The 22423-nt window shown below is 41.7% G+C and overlaps 1 protein-coding gene across 1 annotated transcript; it reads left to right on the forward strand.

Annotated features, from left to right (window-relative positions):
* The first annotated feature begins 3817 nt into the window (after window positions 1-3817).
* Window positions 3818-14554, forward strand: LOC133928786 (uncharacterized). The gene is made up of 11 exons (XM_062375272.1): window positions 3818-6780; window positions 6912-7151; window positions 7585-7711; window positions 9613-9765; window positions 9899-10140; window positions 10232-10301; window positions 11366-11572; window positions 11709-11932; window positions 12776-12854; window positions 12929-13066; window positions 13643-14554. Exons 1-11 carry the CDS (start codon window positions 3980-3982, stop codon window positions 13823-13825), a joined length of 4464 nt encoding a protein of 1487 aa, XP_062231256.1. The 5' UTR covers window positions 3818-3979; the 3' UTR covers window positions 13826-14554.
* Window positions 14555-22423: the final 7869 nt, after the last annotated feature.

Raw genomic sequence — 22423 nt, forward strand, 5'->3', positions numbered from 1 at the left:
TTGCAACCGGCACTAATAAGCCTTTCTGTAGTTGTGTACCCACATGACATTTTCGGACACATTCTGTCATGTAACTCTTGTAACTATTTGCAAACTATTTGCAAATGTTGTTGTGCATGGTTCTTGGCCTCTTGTCGTTAGAACTTTTGCTGTGCAACTAACTAAGGCAACCCCACTCGTATCCGAATTCAGAATCCAGCATCTCCCAGGGAAGTGTCAAGCACAGGGTTCACAAATTCCATAAAATGTGACTGATATTCGCGAAATTCAACCTATACGAGTCGCATTGCATTCATAAACCAATCGAATATGTAGACTTGAATTCAAAATTTTCAAATCCGAATAGAAAAAAATCCTAAAAACACTAATGACAATTCTAAGACCTTATGTGATTTTTTTTAAATAGTTGCATCAAATTTTGTGGGCGGGAAGTTTGATAATTAGAAAATAAGAAAAGAAAACGAAAAAGGCCAAAAAGAATTTGGCCCAGTGGTCCATTTCGGCCCACCCTTCTTGAGTGGATAAGGTAGCGGGTTCTCCTCCTCCCTAAGTAGCACAGTGGCACTGGAGCACTTTCCTCTCCTCCCCGAATGGTGCATCGGCGAGCACTGGCGGATCCACCGCAGCCAACAAAGAAATCGAGCGAGCGATGTTGAAAATCGAGCGGAAGAGTCGATATTCTACCGAATCGAGTCGAATATCAAGTTCGGCCAAGCAGGCGCCGTCGGGTTCAACGAGCATCAAATATCGAAGGTGAGTTTTTAGCTTTTCAAAGAAATTGGTCGAATATCGAGATAATTGCTCGAATATCGATGGTCGGAATGTTGGGTGCAAGACTTCATACAACATATGTAGTCCATGTTTGAGATGGATTAGGAAATGGAGCACTTAAGTTAGCACCTCATGTTCATACTAGTAGATTTCTGTATGCTCAAATGTTTGGAGTTGATTGAGTATATTGGCACTTAAAACATGTTGATTAAATGATTAGTGAGCTATTAACTGTCCTGATCTATCCTCTTCAATTACCTAATAATAATAGTTGCCATCTGTAAACTGTTGTAGTTGATTAAAACATGTTGGCATCTGTAAACTGTTGTAGTTGTTCAATTTGTAGTACGGTTGATTGGCTAAAGTTGTTCAATATCTAAGTAACGGAGAAATAAAGCAATTTACAGGGAGAGATGGAATGAGCCCTCTGATCCTCTTTTGGAGCATCACCAATCTAATACGTTCTATATACAAAGGCAATACAACGGATGCTAGCAAAAGTTTGTCATCTGAATTTTATATGTTGTTCTGTAGTAGTCGATAGCGGACAAAGATGAGGTATGGGAGCATGGCGAGAACTTGTACCTAAGATTAAGTGCAAGTATTGTCATAAGGAAAGGAGAGGCAATGGTGCCACGAGGTGGAAACATAATTTGGCAGGGCGCGACACTAATGTTATACATTGTGATCGAGTGACTTCTGATGTGTGTGATTACTTTAGACGTGAGGTTGATAGAACGAAAGAGAAGGGGAAGGTAGGGCTTGAGGCGAGGCTTCGGAGGGAGGCGTCCCACATAGATTTGACAAGCGATTGTGAGAAGACGGACTAGGAACAGATGCGGCGTGCCATGACCCAATCTAGGGAGGAGGAAGAGTTCATGAGTCAAGCGGGGGACTTCTACGAGCACAGTGGTGGCAGTGGGTGGTTCTACCAATGTGTTGAAGATGTTTAGGAGGGCATCTTCCACAGGGGAGACACTGAGTGTAAGAGATTACAATGTTTCAGCAGCAAAAGATTCTATGCACACTGGGACATGGACTACAAAAGGGTAAGAATGCAAAGGCAGCTATTGGTTTGGCATGATCCAAAATTTCCACACTTCAGGTATTCCTGGTAGAAGGGTGGATGACACATTATTTGTTGTTGCAGTGAGAGAAATATAGAAATGAAGTGAGTGATAAAGTTTGTAATACTGTCCTAGAGGCACACAAGACGATGATTGATGTTAATATCGTCGTGGAAGCACTTCGCGAGGTTGACATATACCAGACCAAGTCTCTGTCATTCGCTATCCGCTCGCTTCACAGATGGCATGTGACGATAGGACTTCACCTGGTACAAATTGCATTGACACATCTAACTGTTACATATGCTATTTTCTAAACGTCCGGTCATTTTATCTACTTGCAGTTAAATGGTGGTCTATATTCAGTTCGTCTACACCTACACTATCAAAGCTTGTTAGGCGCCTTGTATCTTAGTGCGCTTCATCTAACAGGTGTGAGAGAAACTGGAGTACATTTGCATTCATTCACACGAAAGTTTGCAACTAGTTAAATTACAAGAAACTTCATAAGTTGGTATATGTAAACTACAACATGAGAATGTAGAATAATCTGGACGCAAGCATCAGGTTGGCTGTTGATAATGACCCATTTTAGCGGTTTATGGAGTTCATATTGAATGATGAGAACAATCCACTTAAGGACCGGATGTATACCGATAGATCAAATGCTACCCTAGAGCTTGATGAGAAGGACACAAATAGTGACACTGACACATCCCTACAAACTCGCCTGGTGATAGACACAGTGCACTCACATGATTTGCAACGACAGACTGGGGAAGCTACATTATCACAATAGGTTGCTAAAGTGGTAGGTGATACACATATGGAAAAGAGAAAGAAGCAAAGTGCGCATCAAAAGAATACCAAGAAGATTAAGGGTAAGGGAAAAAGACAAGTGCAAAGTGACGAGAGCACACATAGTGGCTCGTAGAGCCCAACTTACCGAGTCTAATGACATCAGCTCAAAGACAAATAATGGTGACGATGATGGTTAGGGAGGCGGTGCTCGTCCACACCCATCCTTTATCGTTGTTCCCTTCCAATTCACTAATGAGAGTCAGTTTACGTATGCCACACATGACCAGGACCATGGTGCCCCATCCTCACAAAGGTATGTCATACCGGGGCCGAATACACAATGAGCTCAGGGTGACCCTGATGGACCACAAGATAATGTGAGCTCTTCCATCAACTATGGCATTGGAATAGTTCTGGATCATATCCATACCACTATCTTATTCCCGATACTCAATCACAACCTCATATTCAGTGAATCTATGAGTGGCAAGACTATGACTTTTATAGCATATTGTAAGGACAATGGTCAAACACTTCTGTATGGACAGGGCAAATTTGGGTGGAATTTAAGACTGAGTTGCTACCTACACGATGAATAATACTCATGTCCACTGAGGAGTACAATATAGCAAGTTAGGTTCACGATAGTAGAAACTAGTAGCAAAAGTTATCTGAGTATTTTTTTTCATCTCGTAGGTTGCACATAGCATGAATGCAATAAAAACTATGGATCATCACTTTTTGTAAGTAGGAATGATAGATTGGTAGTATGCTAGTATAAAGCGAGATATGTGTAATGAGTGTTTTATGGTAATGTGAAAACTACGTATCTCATTTATTTTTGATATTTCTATATTTTATTTCCATATTTTTCTTATTTTTTGTTGAACTTAATTGAAATTCGAGATATGCTCTCGGTAAATTAGGAAAATCGACCGGTTTTCAAAGAGTTTGAGTGATTTTTGATATTGATCGAAATACGATCGAATATCGATAAAACAGAATTATCGAGAAAATCGGTCATATTTTGAGAGTCCGATTAGAGCATTTTTTTGCTTCAGTCAATAGGATTTGGTCACGTGAATTCGTTTGAATTTTTAAAATTTTTACTTAAATTTCGTGCATTTCGCATATTTGAAGACTTACCCGTCGCATTTATGAACCCTGGCGAGCGGTAAAACGTGAAATCGCCAACCAAACCGCGGTTTCCCCAACCAAGCATCCTCCGCTCCCTTCTCCCGAATCAACCGAACAATCACCCCCGACTCCATTCCCCACCCTTCCAGAGCCCTTTCCCACCGAGCCTGCCGCCGCTGGCCACTGCCCCGCCGCCGCGGGGGATGTTGCCGGCGGTAGTGCCGGACCCGCCGCGCCAAAACCCTAGCTCGCCAGAGGCCGCCCCCGCCGCCGCGGCCCACATGGCCAACCCGCGCCTAGGGCTCGGCCTCGCGCCGCCAGGCGCCGATCCCTCCGCCGGGGCGCCGCCGCCGCCCTCCCGACGCGCGCCGCGCTTGGCCAAGCGGCGCCACGCGGCCGCCTCCTCCCGCTCCCGCGCCCCGCAGGCCGCCGGCGGGACGTGGAATCCTTTCGGCGGCGGCGGCGGCGGGACGGATGGTCCGAGGCAAGATGGGAATGGCGGGTTGGGGAGTGGGGACGGTGGTGGCGTCGCATTCGGGAAGGGTCAATCGGGGGGCTTTGTGTTCAGTGCTGCCCCGGCGGTGCGCCAGCAGCCTCCAGAGCCGGCTGTGGCGCCATCACCCAGTGAAGCACCCTTCGTGTTTGGGAGCGTGAGGAAGAGCTTGCCTCGGTTCGAGGAGGGATGGTCCGCTTCGTCGAAGCTGCCCGATAAGATGGGTAAGCTGAACCTGCGCACTCCGGGAGAAGTTGGTGTTGGTTTTGGTCAGGGGAAGGATGAAAAGGATGGGAGTTCTGTTTTTGGTGTTGGTATATCTGGTTTGGTTCCTAATAGTGAAGTGAATGTACTCCCGGAGAAGCTGACACAGTTGAATTTAGGCAGTGGGGTGCCCTTTCAGAGTGAGAAGAGCAAGAGTGCTAATGGTGTGCCAAAAAACGTTAACAGTTTGGATGATGCAACTGTGCTTCCAGAGAAGATAACACGGTTGAATATAGGAAGTGAGACGCCCTTGCATGACATGAAAAGCGCTGGTGCTAGTCATCAACCTGAAGTGTTTACATTTCGGAGTGGAGGATTCGAAGGTGCCGTTCTTGGTAAGGAAACAAGCAACTCTTCAGATAGGAGCAGTGAATTCCTCTCTGCAAATAGCAACACTTCTAGTTCTAGCAGTGATTTTCTCTCTACTGCGAATAGTAATGCTTCTAGTTCAGCTAATGGCACTGACAGTTCGTCTCCAGAGAAGAGATCAGATTTGAATGTAGGAGGCGGAATGTCTCAGAGCATGAAAAGTGATAATGCTAATTGTCCAACAGAGGCATTTTTATTTGGGCGACATGGAATCCGGAGCTCTGTTTTGCAGTCTGCAAGCATAGCCACGGATGATGGTGATAATTTTGTCAATGATGCAAATACAAACACTTGTACTTCAGCTCAGGGTACGGTGGAGAGCGCACTTCCAGAGAATATGACAAAGTTAAATATAAGATGTGGAATCTCATCTCAGAGCAGCCTAGACGATACTACTACACGACCACCAGAAGTATTTGTATTGGGCAGTAATGTATCTAGCTTTTCCTCTGCCCAGACTGCAAGCACATCATTCACAAGTTTTCAAACTAATGTATCCTCTCAACCAAAGGACAAGGGAAGTAACTTTGCTAATGAGTATAGTAGTAATTCTACATATTCTGAAGCAAATAGTGATCAAGTGTATGGGTCAAGTAGCTTTGTTTTTGGTAGAGGCAGCAATGCGACCGCTTGTTCTGAAGAAGCTACAGAATATGCACTACATGATGAAATCAAGAAATTAAACATCAGTAAGGAAGGGACTTCGCTCGGATGTACTAAATTGAACAATTCTTCAACTCCTGAATTTTTGTTTCAAAGCAAAGCAGAGGCTACTTCTGGATATGATTCTGTTCCCCAACCCAAAGTTCAGGAGCCATGCCCATTTACAAATTTGAATAATTCGTCTACTTTTTCTATTTTTCAGAATGCAGTGCCTGTTTTCAGTTTTGGAACCATGAATGCAGAAAGAGAAACTGCTCCGGATGATTCTTGTGCAGTCAAACAGGATTTACCTGGGTGTTCCAGAGAGACCTTATTTGGTCTAGACAGTATAAAGTCAGCGTACAGGGACAAAAAAGAAGCACATAAAAGCACAAGGAAAAAGAAAAGACCAACTAGGCTAAAGCAGCATGCTCAACTCCATCAGGTTGTCTCTCAGGAAACATGCACCAATGGAGAAGCATCAGATTTAGCAGGTGACTTTTCACCAATGGATTGTTCTCCTTATCCGGCACCAGCTGAACATGTGTCAACAGAGGCATACGTGTCTTTGGATCAGTCCGTTCACGTATGTAATAGTAGTATCTCAAAACAGGACTCCAGTTGTGCTGAAGATGATCTAATTTCTGCAACTGAGCAATTGGTTATTGATGCAGACCTTCCGCCGTTTAGAGATGAATGTAGATATCCGAATGTTGATGCACCCAAGGGCAATTTCGGTAGCAGCTTTTCTAGTTTCGGAGAAGAGTTAAGTAATGAATCACAATATTCTTTCACTAATGTGAACATTGGCACAAATGGTGAACTTAAAAAAGGCACAACAGAAACTTGTGCTGATGGTTACAGCTACAATGTTAATGGGCAAGCGTGTGATGAGGACACCTACAGAATGCAGCATGAGTCTGGTGACGCTGTTGCTTTTCAATCAAGCTCATCAAATTTCAGTGGGCTGAACTTCAGCTTTGGTGCATCATCGTCCCCTCAAAGCTCGTTATCAGCACAAAGACGTAACACAAGAAGGAAGTTAAGAACAAAGAGTGGTCCGGCATCCAAGCCTTCAACTACCCATGTTTTTGTTCAGCCAAAATCTTCACAGGATGCAAAGGGCATGCAATATTTCCCGGAAAGAAGTAAAAATGAAGACTCAGCGGAAGAGCAATCAACAAGAAATGCTTCTACTTCTGCTGCCTTGGAGACTTGTGAAACCTGGCGTACTAGGTTTGTGTGAACATGCTTAATATTATCTTAATATCTCATTGCCATGACATATATATATATATAATTTTGTACCACCTCATGTGATTACTCAAAAATTGATATACATAGCTTGTTTTTTTCATTTGTTCCAGTGGAAATCAAGCCTATGCAGATGGCCACTTTGCTACTGCAGAGGATTATTATACTCGTGGAATAAATTCTATTTCCCATCATGGCGCTTCTGGACACTGTTCCCGTGCGTTGACGTTGTGTTATAGCAACCGTGCAGCTACAAGAATGTCACTTGGCATGATGCGGGAAGCCCTTCAGGATTGTTTGACTGCTACATCAATCGACCCCAGCTTTCTTAAGGCTAAAGTTAGAGCTGCAAAGTAAGGCTTTTGTTATCCTCAACTCAACCTTTTCTTTTATTGGTATATATTTGTATACTTTTCAATGTGTAAGAACATTCTGGTATGTGCCCAGTAGTGTAATGTGCTGCTGTTATGTGTTACATAATGTGATAAGTTAGCATTCAGCCATACGCTTGTCTGGAAAATTAGAGGTACATGTTTCAGCACCATTGTCCTTAGATATTTCAGATCTTCAATATAACCATGGTATGTTTAAACTGGACAAAACAGTATTCCTCTACTGAAAAACATTTCTACCGGGAACATCCAGCACCATGCCTCCATTTGTGTTGTACTTGAGCACTTGGCAGGGATTATTGACTCTGCAACTTCAGTTGCTCATATTTTCTGTATTGTTGTCTTGCCTCCTTGAGTGACTGTTAGATTGATTTTTTATGACGTATAAATGCAGTTGCCAGCTTGCATTAGGCGAGCTTGAAGATGCATCAAGGAGTTACACGTCCTGTTTGAACAGTAACACATCGGGTTGTGACCCCAAAATGTTTTCTGAGGCTTCTGATGGTTTGGAAAGAGTAAAGGTATCTTGTCCTTTTTCTTCGGCATTCTATATTTGTTTAACTTGATATTTTCTATGTTCTAGAATCTATAAACTATAATACCCATGTAATTATCCCTACAACTTGCAAAAGACATATTAGTTATTTGTTAAGTTCACAAAACTATTCACTATAATTCGGTACCATCTTGCATGGAAAACTCTGAATCAGGTTTGTAAAAAGAACAATTTCTGAAAAATATAAGGCTGGTCTGCTTAATTGGTATACATTCTTTATTAGTAATGACACAAACAGACCTAGTTTATCTTTGTCTTTGACACCTTCAGGTACTATTGTGATGCAAGGTAATTATTCTTCTATTGGTTATTGACTAAAGTTCTATAGATTCCGAGTATGTCCTTTTGAGTTGCCAAACATGATGATATTTGGCCATCATGTCTTATCATTAGAATGCAACTTTAGTGAAGTTATTCACCGTTTGTGTTAAATACATGTATTATATGATTCTTTCATGTCAAGGGTCGGTTGACTAGCCTTTTACATCATAATAAATGCTTGCAACACGCGGATCAAATGAGGTCCGTGCATTGTTAGTTCTTGGATTCTCGTTCTTGTTTGCACACCTTCTTTCTGGTAAGCAGCCTCAATTTGTTATTCATTTCCTCATGCCAGGACTGATATAATTAGCTTAATTGAGGAAAAGTAGGTGTAGTGACGAACCTGTAATCTGGTGTGGATGTTATTTTACTGATAACTGTCCTTGCACAAGTAGTTGCCGTGTACTGACTTAGGAGGAAGGACATCCATTACCCCTATAATGGACACTAGAACAAATGTTTCATGTTTGGGATAAGGAATATCTTGCATTATATTTTAGCAATGAAATTCACTCCGCCTCCGTAAAATGCAAAAATAATATGCCAAGCCCTCAGACAAAGACATGTTATCATGTGGCCTTGATATCCTCAATAGTTCCAATAACAGAATCATTGAGGTCTTGTCCATTCGTTTTAAGTTGCTTGTTGTAATGCTTATGGTGTGTTAAGTTCTATTGGACATGCAAGGATGACTTATAGAAGCATCATTGAGATTTCATCAGCACGATCAAATTATCTGTGTATTGTGTGTATTTGGTTGCATTCATGAAACATGAATTTATTGTAAATCATTCAAAACATGATATAAAGACTTTCTTGTGTGACCACATTAGTGCAGCTGCACTGAGATTTCCCATTATACTTTGCATTCATTTCGACCTGGATGTTTTCGAGCTGGATGTTTATAGAAGCATCCTCACTGCATTGGCCATAATTTCTATGCATACCATCTTTTTTCAAATTAAACTTTATTGTTATCATCCATGAATCATCAAAGCTGCTCATTCTTTCTGCTATGCAGCTTATGCAGTTATCCTGTACCTTGACTCGATACACTTCTCTTTGTTTGGGGCATATCTAGTACAAACTAATAGCTAGGCGCAATCAGGCGAACTAATCACCTGGGCATCAAATGAACACAGATTCTTCTTCAAAAGTAACTTCCAAGTTCCATATGTAACATTTGATTAGTGCTTGCATTATTTGAGTTTTCCCCAACATCTTCTGAGTGTGTTTAAGATTAATAATGGCACAGAAGTAAAAAAGCTCCATGGAGTATGTACCCAAACCCAAATATTTAATTTATTTCCTGTTGATTTTGTGCAATTGCCTAAACCAAGGTGGCTTCCATGATTGCACTTTGAGTAGTTATTAGTTTGTGCTTAAATACACCATATATTCTATTGTTGGTTATGTTTAGATGTAGGATCTGTTCCATTATTATTTCCTTAGAAAATGTCTCTAGTTCATTTGAGTTAATTTTTTTCTCCGCAAATGTGGTCTTAGCATTATACGCCATTCATATGCCTTTTATCACTTCTGCAGAGAGTGGCAGATTGGATATCTCAGTCCAAGGAACTTCTTCAGAAAAGAACATCTCCTGAAGCAAGAACGGCTTTAGACTTGATCTCCAATGCATTGCACATAAGTCCACACTCGGATAGCCTAATGGAAATGAAAGCAGAGGCACTGCTGATGGTCTGTATTTCTTTTTGTCTACTTTTTCCATGAATTATTTAGAATGTCTATGCTATCAGATGTTCAGGTGATGTTTTGTTCTGTTCTCATGCATATATTCTCTTGTTACTAACATCATTGCTGCACCGGACAGTTACGGAGATATGAAGAAGTGATTCAACTATGTCAGGAGTCTGTAAATCCGACTGAAAGAAATTCAGTCTTTTACAATGCTAATGGACAACCAAGGAATTTCACGGTCTCTGAAAAGACGCCATGTTCCGGAAGGTATTGGCGGCCTTACCTCATTTGCAAGTCTTATTTCCTTTCGGGCAAGCTTGAAGAGGCTCTGGACTTGCTAAATAAGCACGAGCAAGTCACACCTGTCAAAGAAAGGTAAAATTGTCATGTTCTGTGATTTTCCTTCGTTTTTTGACTGTTCACACTTGTCTTGTGAATTGTGATGTTTAACATGCAAATCACGCAGTGACGGGAGCAGATATCAAGAACGTTTCTCATCGTTGTCAACAACTATAAGACAACTATATTCCCTTAAGGTATGCCTCAAAATCACTCTGCATCGTCTGACTGACTAGCACTGGTAGGAATTCAGTGATATGTGTTCATCATACCTAGGGGTGAAAACGGGAGAGATATTTCCCGTCCGCCTGCCCACCCAAAGGCCTGCGAAGCAAATATGGGATGACTGGTATCCGTGTTTGACACTATTCAACACTATCCGTGTCCGACTCCGGATCCGAGAAAAAAAAAGATAGGATATAGGATGACTGTATCTGTCCGAAGTATCCGAATGTTAGGTATTATGAGAAAATCTATTATGATTTCACTTAAAAATATGATAATATATAGGTAGATTGTCACACATCCGTAGATAGATAATACTGAATGTTCACATCTCAGCAATCACTCTGTCCGTGCTCACTTTGATTGCACCCCTATATTGTTTAATGTGTTGTGGGAATGCAAATGATGTGAAAAATTTCCATCTATACAACTAACTGAAAGCTTGCGACTCTATCCGCTCCGACTCCGACTCTGAGAAAAATGTAGGATATGATACAGAAAGAAGAAATAATTATTTGGAACTATCCGTGTTCGACTCCGACTCCGAGAAAAAATATGGCATAGGATACAGGATGAGCTATATCCATATCCGATCCGATTTCATCCCTAATCATATCTGATACTTTCCATGTTATGTAATTATTTTGTTATTTGTTCTGTTGAGTCTTGTCGATGTCAATGTGTATTTCAACAATTATCTTCTCATGGAGACTCAGAATTAGCACATGGTGGATCTAAAAAAACCTAGCCTTGAAAAAACCCGATGACTAAATGTCTGTCTATTTCTAATGTTTAATGCAACATCTCAGAATAAGCTTGAAATTAGTTAGCCTTGAAAGTTGTCCATTGAGGTGAATTCAGGATTTCCCACTCCATTCTCTTACTGACATGTGGCCCCGGATCCACATATCAGTGAGACAGAGTGGCAAATCCTGAAGTGTCAAATCTTTTTGGCAAATTATCAATTTCCCTTTTGATTTTCACTTGTATGGATGACAACTGGCATCGCTGATCTGTTTTACCTTCTAATCCTTAGGCTGCTGGGAATGACTCATTTCAAGCTGGTAGATATTCAGAAGCTGTGGAACAATATTCTGCGGCTTTGGCATGCAATAGTGAATCACGCCCCTTTTCAGCTGTCTGTTTTTGCAATCGTGCAGCTGCATATCAAGCACTTGGTCAAGTTACTGATGCAATAGCAGATTGTTCGCTTGCCATGGTTCTTGATACAAATTATCCCAAGGTATATTGTAGGAGCTCTCATTCTATTTTACGAGCATGTCATATTTCCATGTATGGAAGAAATGTTGAGACATATGTATCAACTGTTTAAGCCCTACATGGTTGTTTTCAGACCTTATATAATATATAAATTCCAGGCGATTTCTAGGCGAGCCACCTTATACGAGATGATAAGGGATTATGGACAAGCTGCTAATGATGCAAGGAAGCTAATCTCGCTTCTTGAAAAGAAAGTAAATAAGTCTGGAGTATCACCAAATATTTTGAACAAGCACAGCGATCTGAAGCAAGCACGAGCGCGTCTTTCATCTGTAGAGGATGAATCAAAAAAGGATACTCCTTTGAATTTGTATTTAATCTTGTAAGTTTTTCAAATTGAGTTTACTTTTGTGTTACCTTATACCATTATTACTTTTATTTTGTTACTATTATTAGTACCTTTATTATCAGTATTGTTTTTACATCATCTTTTTAGTTGGATCTTGTGGGTTTCATCTCTAGCCTACCCTAACTTGCTTGGGACAAAGGCTGTTGTTGTAGTAAGATTCTTTTCCCCAAGTTGTGTCAGTTAACCTGAATGTTTGCATTTTTTTGAAAATTTACTTGGTGGCTCTATAAGGAACTATGCTCTTCCATATGTGTGTTTTACTATAATATCAGTTTGACAATGAAGTGACATTTGCCTGACAAATTCCATTAATTAAACTGTGTATCGTTATTAAATGTGATATCCTGAGATAGCAACATAGCATTTCTGGAATTTTGCAGCAATTGCATAAATTATTTTTTAATACAAGAGTGGTAGAAGTGTTCAACTAATAAATTATTTGATTATTTTGTTAAACATTGGTATAATTTCTTGTAGAAAAATCTAATCCAAGACAGTTGTAGAGTTGGTAAGGGGAACAGTAGTACCTTCATTAGGACCGAGAAAATCAATAGCCATTGTTTGTATGTGTTGCTAGGGAATTTCATCTAGTATCTCACAAGTGTTTTAAGACAACAAATTTCAGCCCTTAACGACCAGTAGTAAAATGTTGTGAGCTAGTCAGGTCATATTAGACTGTACAATACTGTTTCATTTCTATTCCACTCCTTTTTTAACTTATGGTGAATTATCCCTTTCTCATGACATGAGGCAGATTCTATTTTTCTTATATTATGTGGAGATAACTTATTTACTGATTATCCTTCTCATTTTCAGGGGAGTTGAGCCATTCTGCTCTGCAGCAGATATTAAGAAGGCATACCGGAAAGCTGCATTGAGACATCACCCAGACAAGGTCCTCATTGCTTTATACGATTTCTTATTGATTTTATACAGAAAGCTTGCTTTTAACACTGCTTTTACCAGCAGGCTACTCAATTTCTAGGAAGGAATGAGAATGCTGATGATGGATTTTGGAGGGATGTTGCCAAGGAAGTTCATGCAGATGCGGATCATCTGTTCAAAACAATTGGGGAGGCATATAATGTTCTGTCAGACCCTGACAAGGTAAAATGCAAAGTCAAATCTATGCTTAAGGAAATGACAATCACTAGTAATGTTTACATGCCTTAAGTTTGACCTTCTCACTTCATTGTTGTTTTTATTTCCCCCCCTAAGGAATTAGTTATATGCATGGTGGGAGGAGATTGGAATTTGGGATTGATAGCTTAATTGCATTTTATCAACTCGCAACTGTTGTGTAATATTCTGCTGGAAATAATAGGATTAATGGATAAATCAGCAGACACTTAATGAGGTTTCTCATGGTACTGGGCACACAGTAGTACCAGCAATTTTTTTTTAAAAAGAATATGTAGGAGGAACTGCTTATCTTTTGATGTTAAGGAGACTACTTGAATCCATAGACCTTAGCTACCACAACTTTGTGCTCTACGGCTGTCACTAGACTACATAGGTGTCCATGTCTACAGAAAGCCGTCTACTTTAAGATTGACTTTCCTTATTGACTTTTTTCAAATTTCCTATAATTACAAAGCGAGACTCGTGCAGTTTCCTTCTTTTTGTCATTTCCTACATGAACGGATTTGTTTTGAAGCTTATCCTTCTGTTTAAATTTGGCAGCGTCAAGAGTACGACTGTGGAGAGGATCTAAGAAATGCTAGAAAGAGAGTATCTAAGGGGAGGAGTATGCATAGGTCACCTGAACAGAACTATGGCAACAGAGGTTTTAATCCACGCCAGCAGCAGTCAAACAGAGGTTCATCACGCTCACGTTGGTACGGATATTCAGATGATTGCTGGTAAACTTATTGGCAGCTACATGTATTTGGCAGCTACATGGGTGGTCATAACGCAAGAACCAACTTTTGCATCAGTTGTATTTGGAGCAAGGTCTCCTTGCACCAAGATGCGTGGCACCTGTCTTCCTGGTGGGTTTTCAGGTGCCACTGCTAACTCACCAGGCCTCGTCGGCACATGGTGGATCTGTTGCAGCTTTCCCGTCTGCTAGATGCCATTCTTTAGGAGAGGATGGAAATACAAGGGTCGATCAGTTGGGATGATTGCTTTTGACACAGTGGTGGTGGTAGCTTGGCCAGCACATATGCAGGATTCAAAAGCGGGACATCAAGTTATCTTTGGTTGGCATGATGGTCTCGAGTGAACACTAACAGCTTTGGGAGTGTGACATCCAGATATTTTGGCTGACATGACGGTCTCCGCTCTGAACACTAACAGCAACATCAAAGGTTAGAAACACGGAGAAAGATGGCAGTTTCTCCATAGGCAAAGGCTTTCTTTTGTTAAGTGCATGGCTACTGTCTGGGGTTACAGTGCCAAAAAGATCACCGGAAAGGAAAGAGGCATGTTCTTTTCTGCGTGCGCTGCGAACTGTAGTTTTGTTTTATGAATTATTCAGATGATGCACCGTACCTGACAGTGGGAAACAAAGAAAAGAGTGGTACATATATTGTAACTGCTCAATGTCAAATGAATAATCTCGAGTTATTTATTCTTTATTACGCTTGCTCCTGATGACAGAGAAGAGCGCTGTGCCTTTTCGCTAGCGGATATTAGCACGCGAATGCGCAGCGCAGACATCATCGTAACGTGTTCAACCATCTGCGAGATTTTGTAAAAACTCCCTGCAGAACATGCCCTGGAGTTCATTGATATACGGCTGCTGCGAGCAGTACTATGAATTTCGTGGTAATTACTACACAAAGGGTTCGAATAGTGATTTTGGGGCGTCGTTGCAAGGTTGGCCGGCAACAATTGAACTTTGCCAAAATTGAGACACGTGGTAATTTGACAGTGTAATTTTGCCAGTGGTACGATGGTAATCCTTCGAGCTCTATAAAGGAGCTTTTGAACCGAACCGAGGGAGTATGGAATACCGATTGCTTATCCATCGCCCCGGATGAATTTAGACGTAATCGAATTCGGTACCATCGAAATAAAGTATCATACCGTTTAAAACGGGGGAAGATGAACAGCGTCCCGGTTGCCTATTGGCGTGGATATATTAGACCAGCCTCTGACAGGATTGTGGGCCCACTTCCTCTTATCCATTATTATTTCACACTTCTTACACTTGAGGTGACTCAAATTTGTGCATTCTTCAATAGACTATGTAAACAGTGTCGAGCTCCACCGGCAAAGTTAGGGCTCCAGAGTTGCTGACGGTGGCTTCCTAGTGGGGATTTATCTGCTGTCGGGTTTAGAGGGAGATCGCAGGAGCTATGCTAGCCTGATGGTGGTGGCAGGCATGGGGGCGGGATGGTGAAGCAGTGGGGATGCTGCTGGCGGTGAGTGGCGTTGGACAACCTAATGGATGATGTCGGGGCAAGAGAGGCACGAGGACGGTCCTAGCGAAGCCATGTTAGCATGGTGGCGGGGATGCCGTTGGGAACGGGAGCAAGAGGGCAGCGTGGGGGGGGGGACGTGTCGCCATGAGCAGCTAGCTGTATTGGCGAGAGGAAGAAGAAATGATGCTGGCCATTGGATATTGATTATACGGTGGAGATTGATGGACCAAGACTAATGCCGTTTTCAGATGATTGTAATATAACACCTCCCATATTATTTCCAATGACATATCACTATGTGAAAAAAGGCCTTCAGTGGTGGGTCATAACCTTCATTTGTGACGGGTTCTGCACCTGTCACTCTGAACGCGTCACTGATGAGCTGTCATTAGTGATAGATCGTAACCGTAACCTATCACTAATGAAGTTATAAGTGACCGGTCATAACCCATCACTATAAGTGACGGGTCGTAACAGTGACATGTTATTTCTGACCAATGAATATTTTTCATGTTTTTTGACACGAAAAAAGTCAAAAAATATATTTTTTTTTTCACCTAAGGCATCCCAATATAGGGGCCTATCACATATGCCTCATAAGCCACACTATTTTAAATGGTTTTCCAATCCGGCTTCCGTGGGTCTCGAACCGCGACCTCCCCTTGTGCACGCAGCTCCCTAACCACCTCACTTATCACATAGTTGTGATAGAAACCAGATTTTTTTATCTTTTTAACCATCTTGTCGAAAGTTATAGGTGATAGGTCCTAACCGTGACCCGTCACATATGACTGATTAGTGACGGGTCATAGCTGTAATCCGTGACTAATAGGGAAGGTAATAGGGCTCTGTTCCCCGGTAACCCAAGGAGAATTTCCCTATTAGAGGATGGCACTACAAGAAATCTGGCTATCTATGATGAGCTGCAATTGTCATAGAATAATGCCATCTCTGTCATAGAAAATATTTATTGATGAAAACGGATGCATTTAGTGACGAAAGGCCCTCTATCACAAAATAGGCATCATAGATTATACTTAGTGATGGGTGTAACTTTTTCGTCGCAGAAAGAGAGACACTCGGTGACGATTACAGTCTCGTCATTCATTGTTTATCATTCAATGATGATTATTTGTGTCATGAAATGTAAAAAAAAAATCATTATCGATTTCTTCATTTTTGTCACCAAAAGAACGATGCGAGCTATCTTTTTGTGATGAAATGTGACCAGTCATAAACAAGTGCTCTTTTCATCATGGAATGCAAGGCTTTTCACTTGTCATGGAAAGGATGTCGTTTCATCATCAAAAGCTTTTCCGGGCATGGTATTTCATGAAAAAAATTTGTGGTCAATAAAGATTTTTGTGATCATAAGTTTTGTCACTGATGAACTACACAACGTCACTAGTAGGCTTACAGGAACTGACAGTTTGTGACGAAATCTTCGTCATTGAATCGTAAAGTCACATATCATGTAACACCTAAAACTGACAGTTTGTGATAATCTATGATTCTCATAGTGATTTGCATTATATAGAGAAGCGTCATGTAACACCCAGAACATCACAAACATCTCATAACATAAGTTCACCACACAAGGTTCCACATCATTAAATGTCTCCAGAACTACCAAACTAGAAATATAGTTCAAAACATAGGACACCCAAATTTACAAGACCACTCAGTCATCACGGACTGCAAAAGGTACCCATTCAGATAAGTGCTATTTAGATATTTGAAGAAGGTGAACCTGAACCGATGTTTAGTGGTTGGCTCATGAGGCGTAGAAGAATGTCATCAGTTCTCTTTTGCTTCTCAAGCAAAATGGACACATGTTCTTTAGTTTTCTTGTTTGACTCATTTTCTACTTCGACTTGCTTCTTCAAGCTCTCAATTTCTTCCCGCTAAGAACCAACAGTTGCATGCAACTCTTCCTCATTTCTAGCAGAATTCTCCACATGCAGTCTCTAGTCTAGGACAATCTCTTAAAGCTCTCTTATGCGTGTAGTAGATGTAGCGGTAGCTGGGCTTACATATTGTGAACAATGACAATGTTATCCAAAACCTTGGATGATGTACGACTGAAATCAGACAGAACATCACTAACAATGTTATCTACACTTTTTGGTTCTTCATCTTTTTTCTGGCGGTTGATCCCTTGTAGACTCCATGGCATCCTGAAAAAGAATGGAAGGGATGTGAAGATGCATGATAATTTTTGTATATATAAAATCTTTACCAAAGTGCATGTAAGTATGAAAAGTGATATCTAAATCATTAACATATGTTTTTATATAGTTTAGAATCCGGGAGCTATATTCAATGAATAAGCATGTGAAATGCATGTTCATGTCCATCAAATTCAAATGAGAGCCTATGTCATGCGTCATCATAAATTGTATGACTCCATCATGACAAACAAAACCATCGTACTACAATCCAGTTTTATATCTGGGAAATTAGCATACCTACAATTGCTTTATGCACATCATCACTATAACCCTTTGTCTTGCTATAGTGGGTTGCCTTAAAAAGATCAATGGAATCAGTTTCTTCCCCATGTTCTTGGTCCTTCTGCAATATAGATTACATTAGTTCAGAATCCTAGGACTAGTTGTGTAGTGCAATAAATTGTTGTACAATTGAGGTTACCAAGCAAAATCTTTGGACAACATAACACCGAGAGCCCATGGTTTGGTGAAGCCTGACTTTTCCATGATTACGTTTGTTCTTTTGAGATGTTTCCTAGAAAGGGGGGGTTGCCCATGAAACAAACTATGAGAGGTACAATTTTCACAAACTTCCATTATTTCATTATACCTGATGTCTCGGATTAGTCCACTTCTCTTCAAGCTTTGCCCAATCTTCTTGACTAACACCTAGTAGTTTCCTCAAGAGCACATCATTCTCTGGAGCACCAATGAAATATTTTCTTTTGAGCCTATAGCGTTGCCGACGCAACCCACTCTTGAGTAGGTCAGAACATACTTTTTTGCAGCTGGATCATCAACATTCATGTCAAAGCGTACCTATTCAAGTAAAACCCTAGCATGAACTTAGTGTGCTGAAAACAGCTCAATGAATAAGTTTTTTAGAAACCAACTTTGACAAAAAAAAAGGTGACTCACAACAAGATAGCTCATGTGATCTTTCACAAAGTTGTACTCCTTCCGATGTGTGTACAATGGTACATGGTCACGCACCATGATGCTAGACTCTAAAGGTAGCTTTGCTGCCTACATTGGTTGCTCTGGTCGTTTCTTCCCTTCAACAAAAGAGATATGCAATTTACGACCCATGGATCTGGTAAGCTTGTTAAGCCCTCTCCCCCAGGTGGGCTTCCGATGGTCCTTGTGCATTGGTGGTGCAACTAACACAACAAATGTACAATGGATGAGAAATATGTCTGCAAGTTAGACAGAGTAATGAAAACAAGTTGTAATGGTCAACATTTGGGCTGCAAGATCCCTCGTGTGTTGGTTGAATTGTAGAATATGGTTCCTGCCCTTCTACTCCAGCTGCACTCCTTCATTCTGAAGCACTTGTGCTAGCTGGGGGTATCGTAGGTGCACTCCTTTGTCCTGAATCATTTGAACCGGTTGGTGGTACATGGTCTTGTACACTAGCTTCACTCCGGTTTTTAGTGACATGTGTGTTGGTTGATGGTGCAACCTCATGTACTGCTTCTAAAATCACTGCATCATGAACTTGTGTATTGGCTGGTGGAGAAGGTGCCCTGAAATGTGGAGTCTTTCTTGTTGCCTTTGGGTTCCTTGATCTGGGAGCCATAGAAGAAACTTTGGAGGCCTACATAAGAGAAACAAGAATAGGCATTGTATCATCAAACATCTGTAATTTCATCAACTTAAGGAAAAGAAGTGCATAGATAGTACAAATAGTGATGTGCAGGATATACACAAAGTTAACTAAAGTGAACACTCAATATCCATGCAAAAGTTTATAAGAATCAGTAACTAAACCTTGGACCTAGTAGATATTTTCAGCATCATCAGCTCTTCATCCTCTCCTAAAGTGGAATCACTTTCTTCTGACCCCTGGTTGTCATCAACACTAGGGTCATAGTCCGATGCTAATTCATCACTATAAATTTTCTTGTTGGGAACAACTCTGGAGTTGTTTTTCTTTTTCTTTGAGGTGACCATTTGGTTGTATTCACATGTTGTCTGAAGCATACCCAGCTCTTGCATTCTTGTAGTGTTCCTTGCAATAGTGTTACACCATTCGGCTTCATATTTACTGACTGGCATTAATACTAAGTTCTGTAATTAAGAAACCTAGTTTAGCATATGTCTTGATCTATTTATGAAATGCTATTTTATATTCTTATAAAGAGGTAAGTGATATGGATGAATAACAAGGCAATTTTTCAAGGCATTATTGTGTTGGTTTTGTTCTCCATCAGTGCTAGGATCAGAAATAAATGCTAATCTACCGACAGCTCACAACCAGCGGTAACTAGTAGGAACGAAAAGTATCATATTATAGTAGCAAGTCACTATCAGAGCCAACTACTGACTGCAAGTGACATATAATTCACATTTTTAGTTATCACATAGGCCAGATTAAGCGACATGCTCAGCTTTTTATGGAATTGTAGATTAATCGATATACAAAATACAAAAAACACATCACACACCACCATAGAAATGGGAAAACAAACCTAATCCAGCTCACACTCAGACACATGATACAACTCGAAACCACATCATGAAAATACATGAACATGATGCGAACAAGTATGGAGGACAAGGAACATTGGACATCCATAATGCTAGAAGACAAGCAACAGTGAACCTTGCCGCTGGTCTGGTCACTGCTACTGCTCCACACATCGCTGGTCTGTACACCGCTGCTCTGCTCGCTGTTGGTGGCCTCATAGTGGATCTAGGGTTTGGGCTGCCGCTAGCCATTTGGTGAGGGACATGACGACTCTAGGGTTTGGTACTAGGGAGGAGAGGATTTGGTGAGGTAGGAGGTGAGAGCGAGGTGAGGGAGGAGGCGATAGAGGAGACAAGGAGAGTCAAGGACGATGGGATCTGCGGGAGAGTGGAGAGGATTAGGATGGACAATGACGATAGAGGGGAGGGTGGAACACCAGGAGCTAAAAAAATTGCCGCGGACAGGTCCCTCCGCACGCCAGGGCCAAAATCGGCGCGTGTGTTCTAGGGAATCTCCAAAATTTGCTTTAGATGAATTTTATAATATATATAATTTAGAATGAATTTGTTGCGCTACAAAGAAAGTTTGCATATATTTTTGTAGACTTTATTGGGATTTGACATGGCTATGTATGTACTAACATCAAAATCATGAGAATTAGATGAATTTATTTAAGCATATGAAATTTGGCCAATCTCTGAGATGTTTCTTCACATCTATGGAAAATGTATTCACGCCAAGTGTTCCATGTCATTTACATCATTAGGGCTCATGCATCTCTACGTGTTGGTAAACTTGCCAGGGGCCCTCAAGATGGTTGTGATGGCAGCGATGGTGTATCTTAACTCAAGGGGTCGAGGAACCATGGCATCGTAGATCAGTGAATCAGCGTTAGCGCCGTAGATAGGGACGATGCCATAGATCAATGGCAATGTGTTGAATGGCCTGGTTGTCTGACTATGACATGGTGGGCCTGCTAACAATGACTATAACCTAGTAGGAATGGTTGGGGCCCAGGCAACGGAGAACTGCTGTCAACTGGCAAGGACCAGGAGGAGAAGAGAGGGTCAAAGGCTTAGGTGTAAGGTCTAGATCTAGCATGTATGAGATCAATGGCAATATGTTGAACGGCCCGACCGTCTAACTATGACATGGTGGGCCTACTAACAATGACTATAACCCAGCAGGAATGGTTGGGACCTAAGCAACGGAGAGCTGCTGTCAACGGGCAAGGACTAGGAGGAGAAGAGAGGGTCATCAACTTAGGTGTAATTTCCATCTCTAGCATGTATGAGATCAATGGTAATATGTTGAATGGCCTGACCGTCTGACTATGACTAGTGGGCTCGCTAACAATGACATGATGGGCCTAGCTATCGATGACATGGTGGGCCTGCGTGGGCCTGGCTATATGTGACATGTGGGATCGACTATATATGACACATGGGCTAGCCAATACACGTGGAACCAGGCTGTCTATACTCCTCAGTCTTATCTACTGGATGCGTGGGGCCACTTCTCTCTCAATCCCCTCAATACACACACCTCACTTGACTAAATAGAGCAAGATGACGGGTCTATGTGGCGGACCTCCCTCGGGCATGTTGTGGGAGGGGGTGATAGCGAGTCTGCACGATGGATCTCCCCCAGCCTCGTTGCCACCTAAGGTTTGTTGTGGGAGGGGGCGACGGCGAGTCTGCACCGCCAGGAGCTTGTTGCCACCTGAGGTTCATAGGGGGAGGAGGCGATGGCAGGTCTACGCAGTCAGGAGCTCATCTCCACCTCAGGTTTGTCACGAGAGGTCACAAAGGCGGGTCTGCACCAACAGGAGCTCGTCATCGCTTGAGGTTTCCCGCTGCCGGTCCAAGGTGTGTGTCGACCTGTAGCTCCCTATGGCCGCCAAATCGCCTCTGCTGTTGGGCTCACGTCACGAGGCAAGTCGCGCAGGAGTCCACAAAGCTGAGATGTCCTACTCATCCGTAGCATGCAGTAGGGGGTCCAACCGTAGGTCGTTGTCGGTGGTGTAGCTAGCGTCGATCGTGTTGTTGTTGATCCAATGCCCAGATTGCAAGGTGGAGAAGGTGATCTAGCTGACCGCTATTACTCTGGCCAATTACGGGAAGAAATTTTTTGAATGCCCCCATAACCAGCAACGAGTGAGTGCTATTCATGAGGAATCAAGTGTTTTTTTGTTCAATTTCTGGAATTTCCTTTCAATTGCATATGTAGGTACCCAATTGCTACAACCTTTTCATGTTTCAATCAAAGTATGAGAAGTATCTTGGCTTGATTGGAGAGTTGGTCGTAGACTCGACCTCGGTTGGAGATGTCGTGCCTGAGATCCTAGAAGCAAATGGTAGCATGAAGAAGGATTTGGTTGCCATCAGGAACAGAGCACATCATGTGAAATGTGTTG

Source organism: Phragmites australis, chromosome 9, assembly GCF_958298935.1.
Source record: "Phragmites australis chromosome 9, lpPhrAust1.1, whole genome shotgun sequence".
NCBI lineage: Eukaryota > Viridiplantae > Streptophyta > Magnoliopsida > Poales > Poaceae > Phragmites > Phragmites australis.

Bases quoted from the DNA above. Each gene is read 5' to 3' on its own strand.
- LOC133928786 (XM_062375272.1), top strand. From the start codon at position 3,980: ATGTTGCCGGCGGTAGTGCCGGACCCGCCGCGCCAAAACCCTAGCTCG. The intron at 7,712-9,612 runs GTATCTTGTCCT...TCACTTCTGCAG, and splicing joins ATGGTTTGGAAAGAGTAAAG to AGAGTGGCAGATTGGATATC. The intron at 9,766-9,898 runs GTCTGTATTTCT...TGCACCGGACAG, and splicing joins AAGCAGAGGCACTGCTGATG to TTACGGAGATATGAAGAAGT.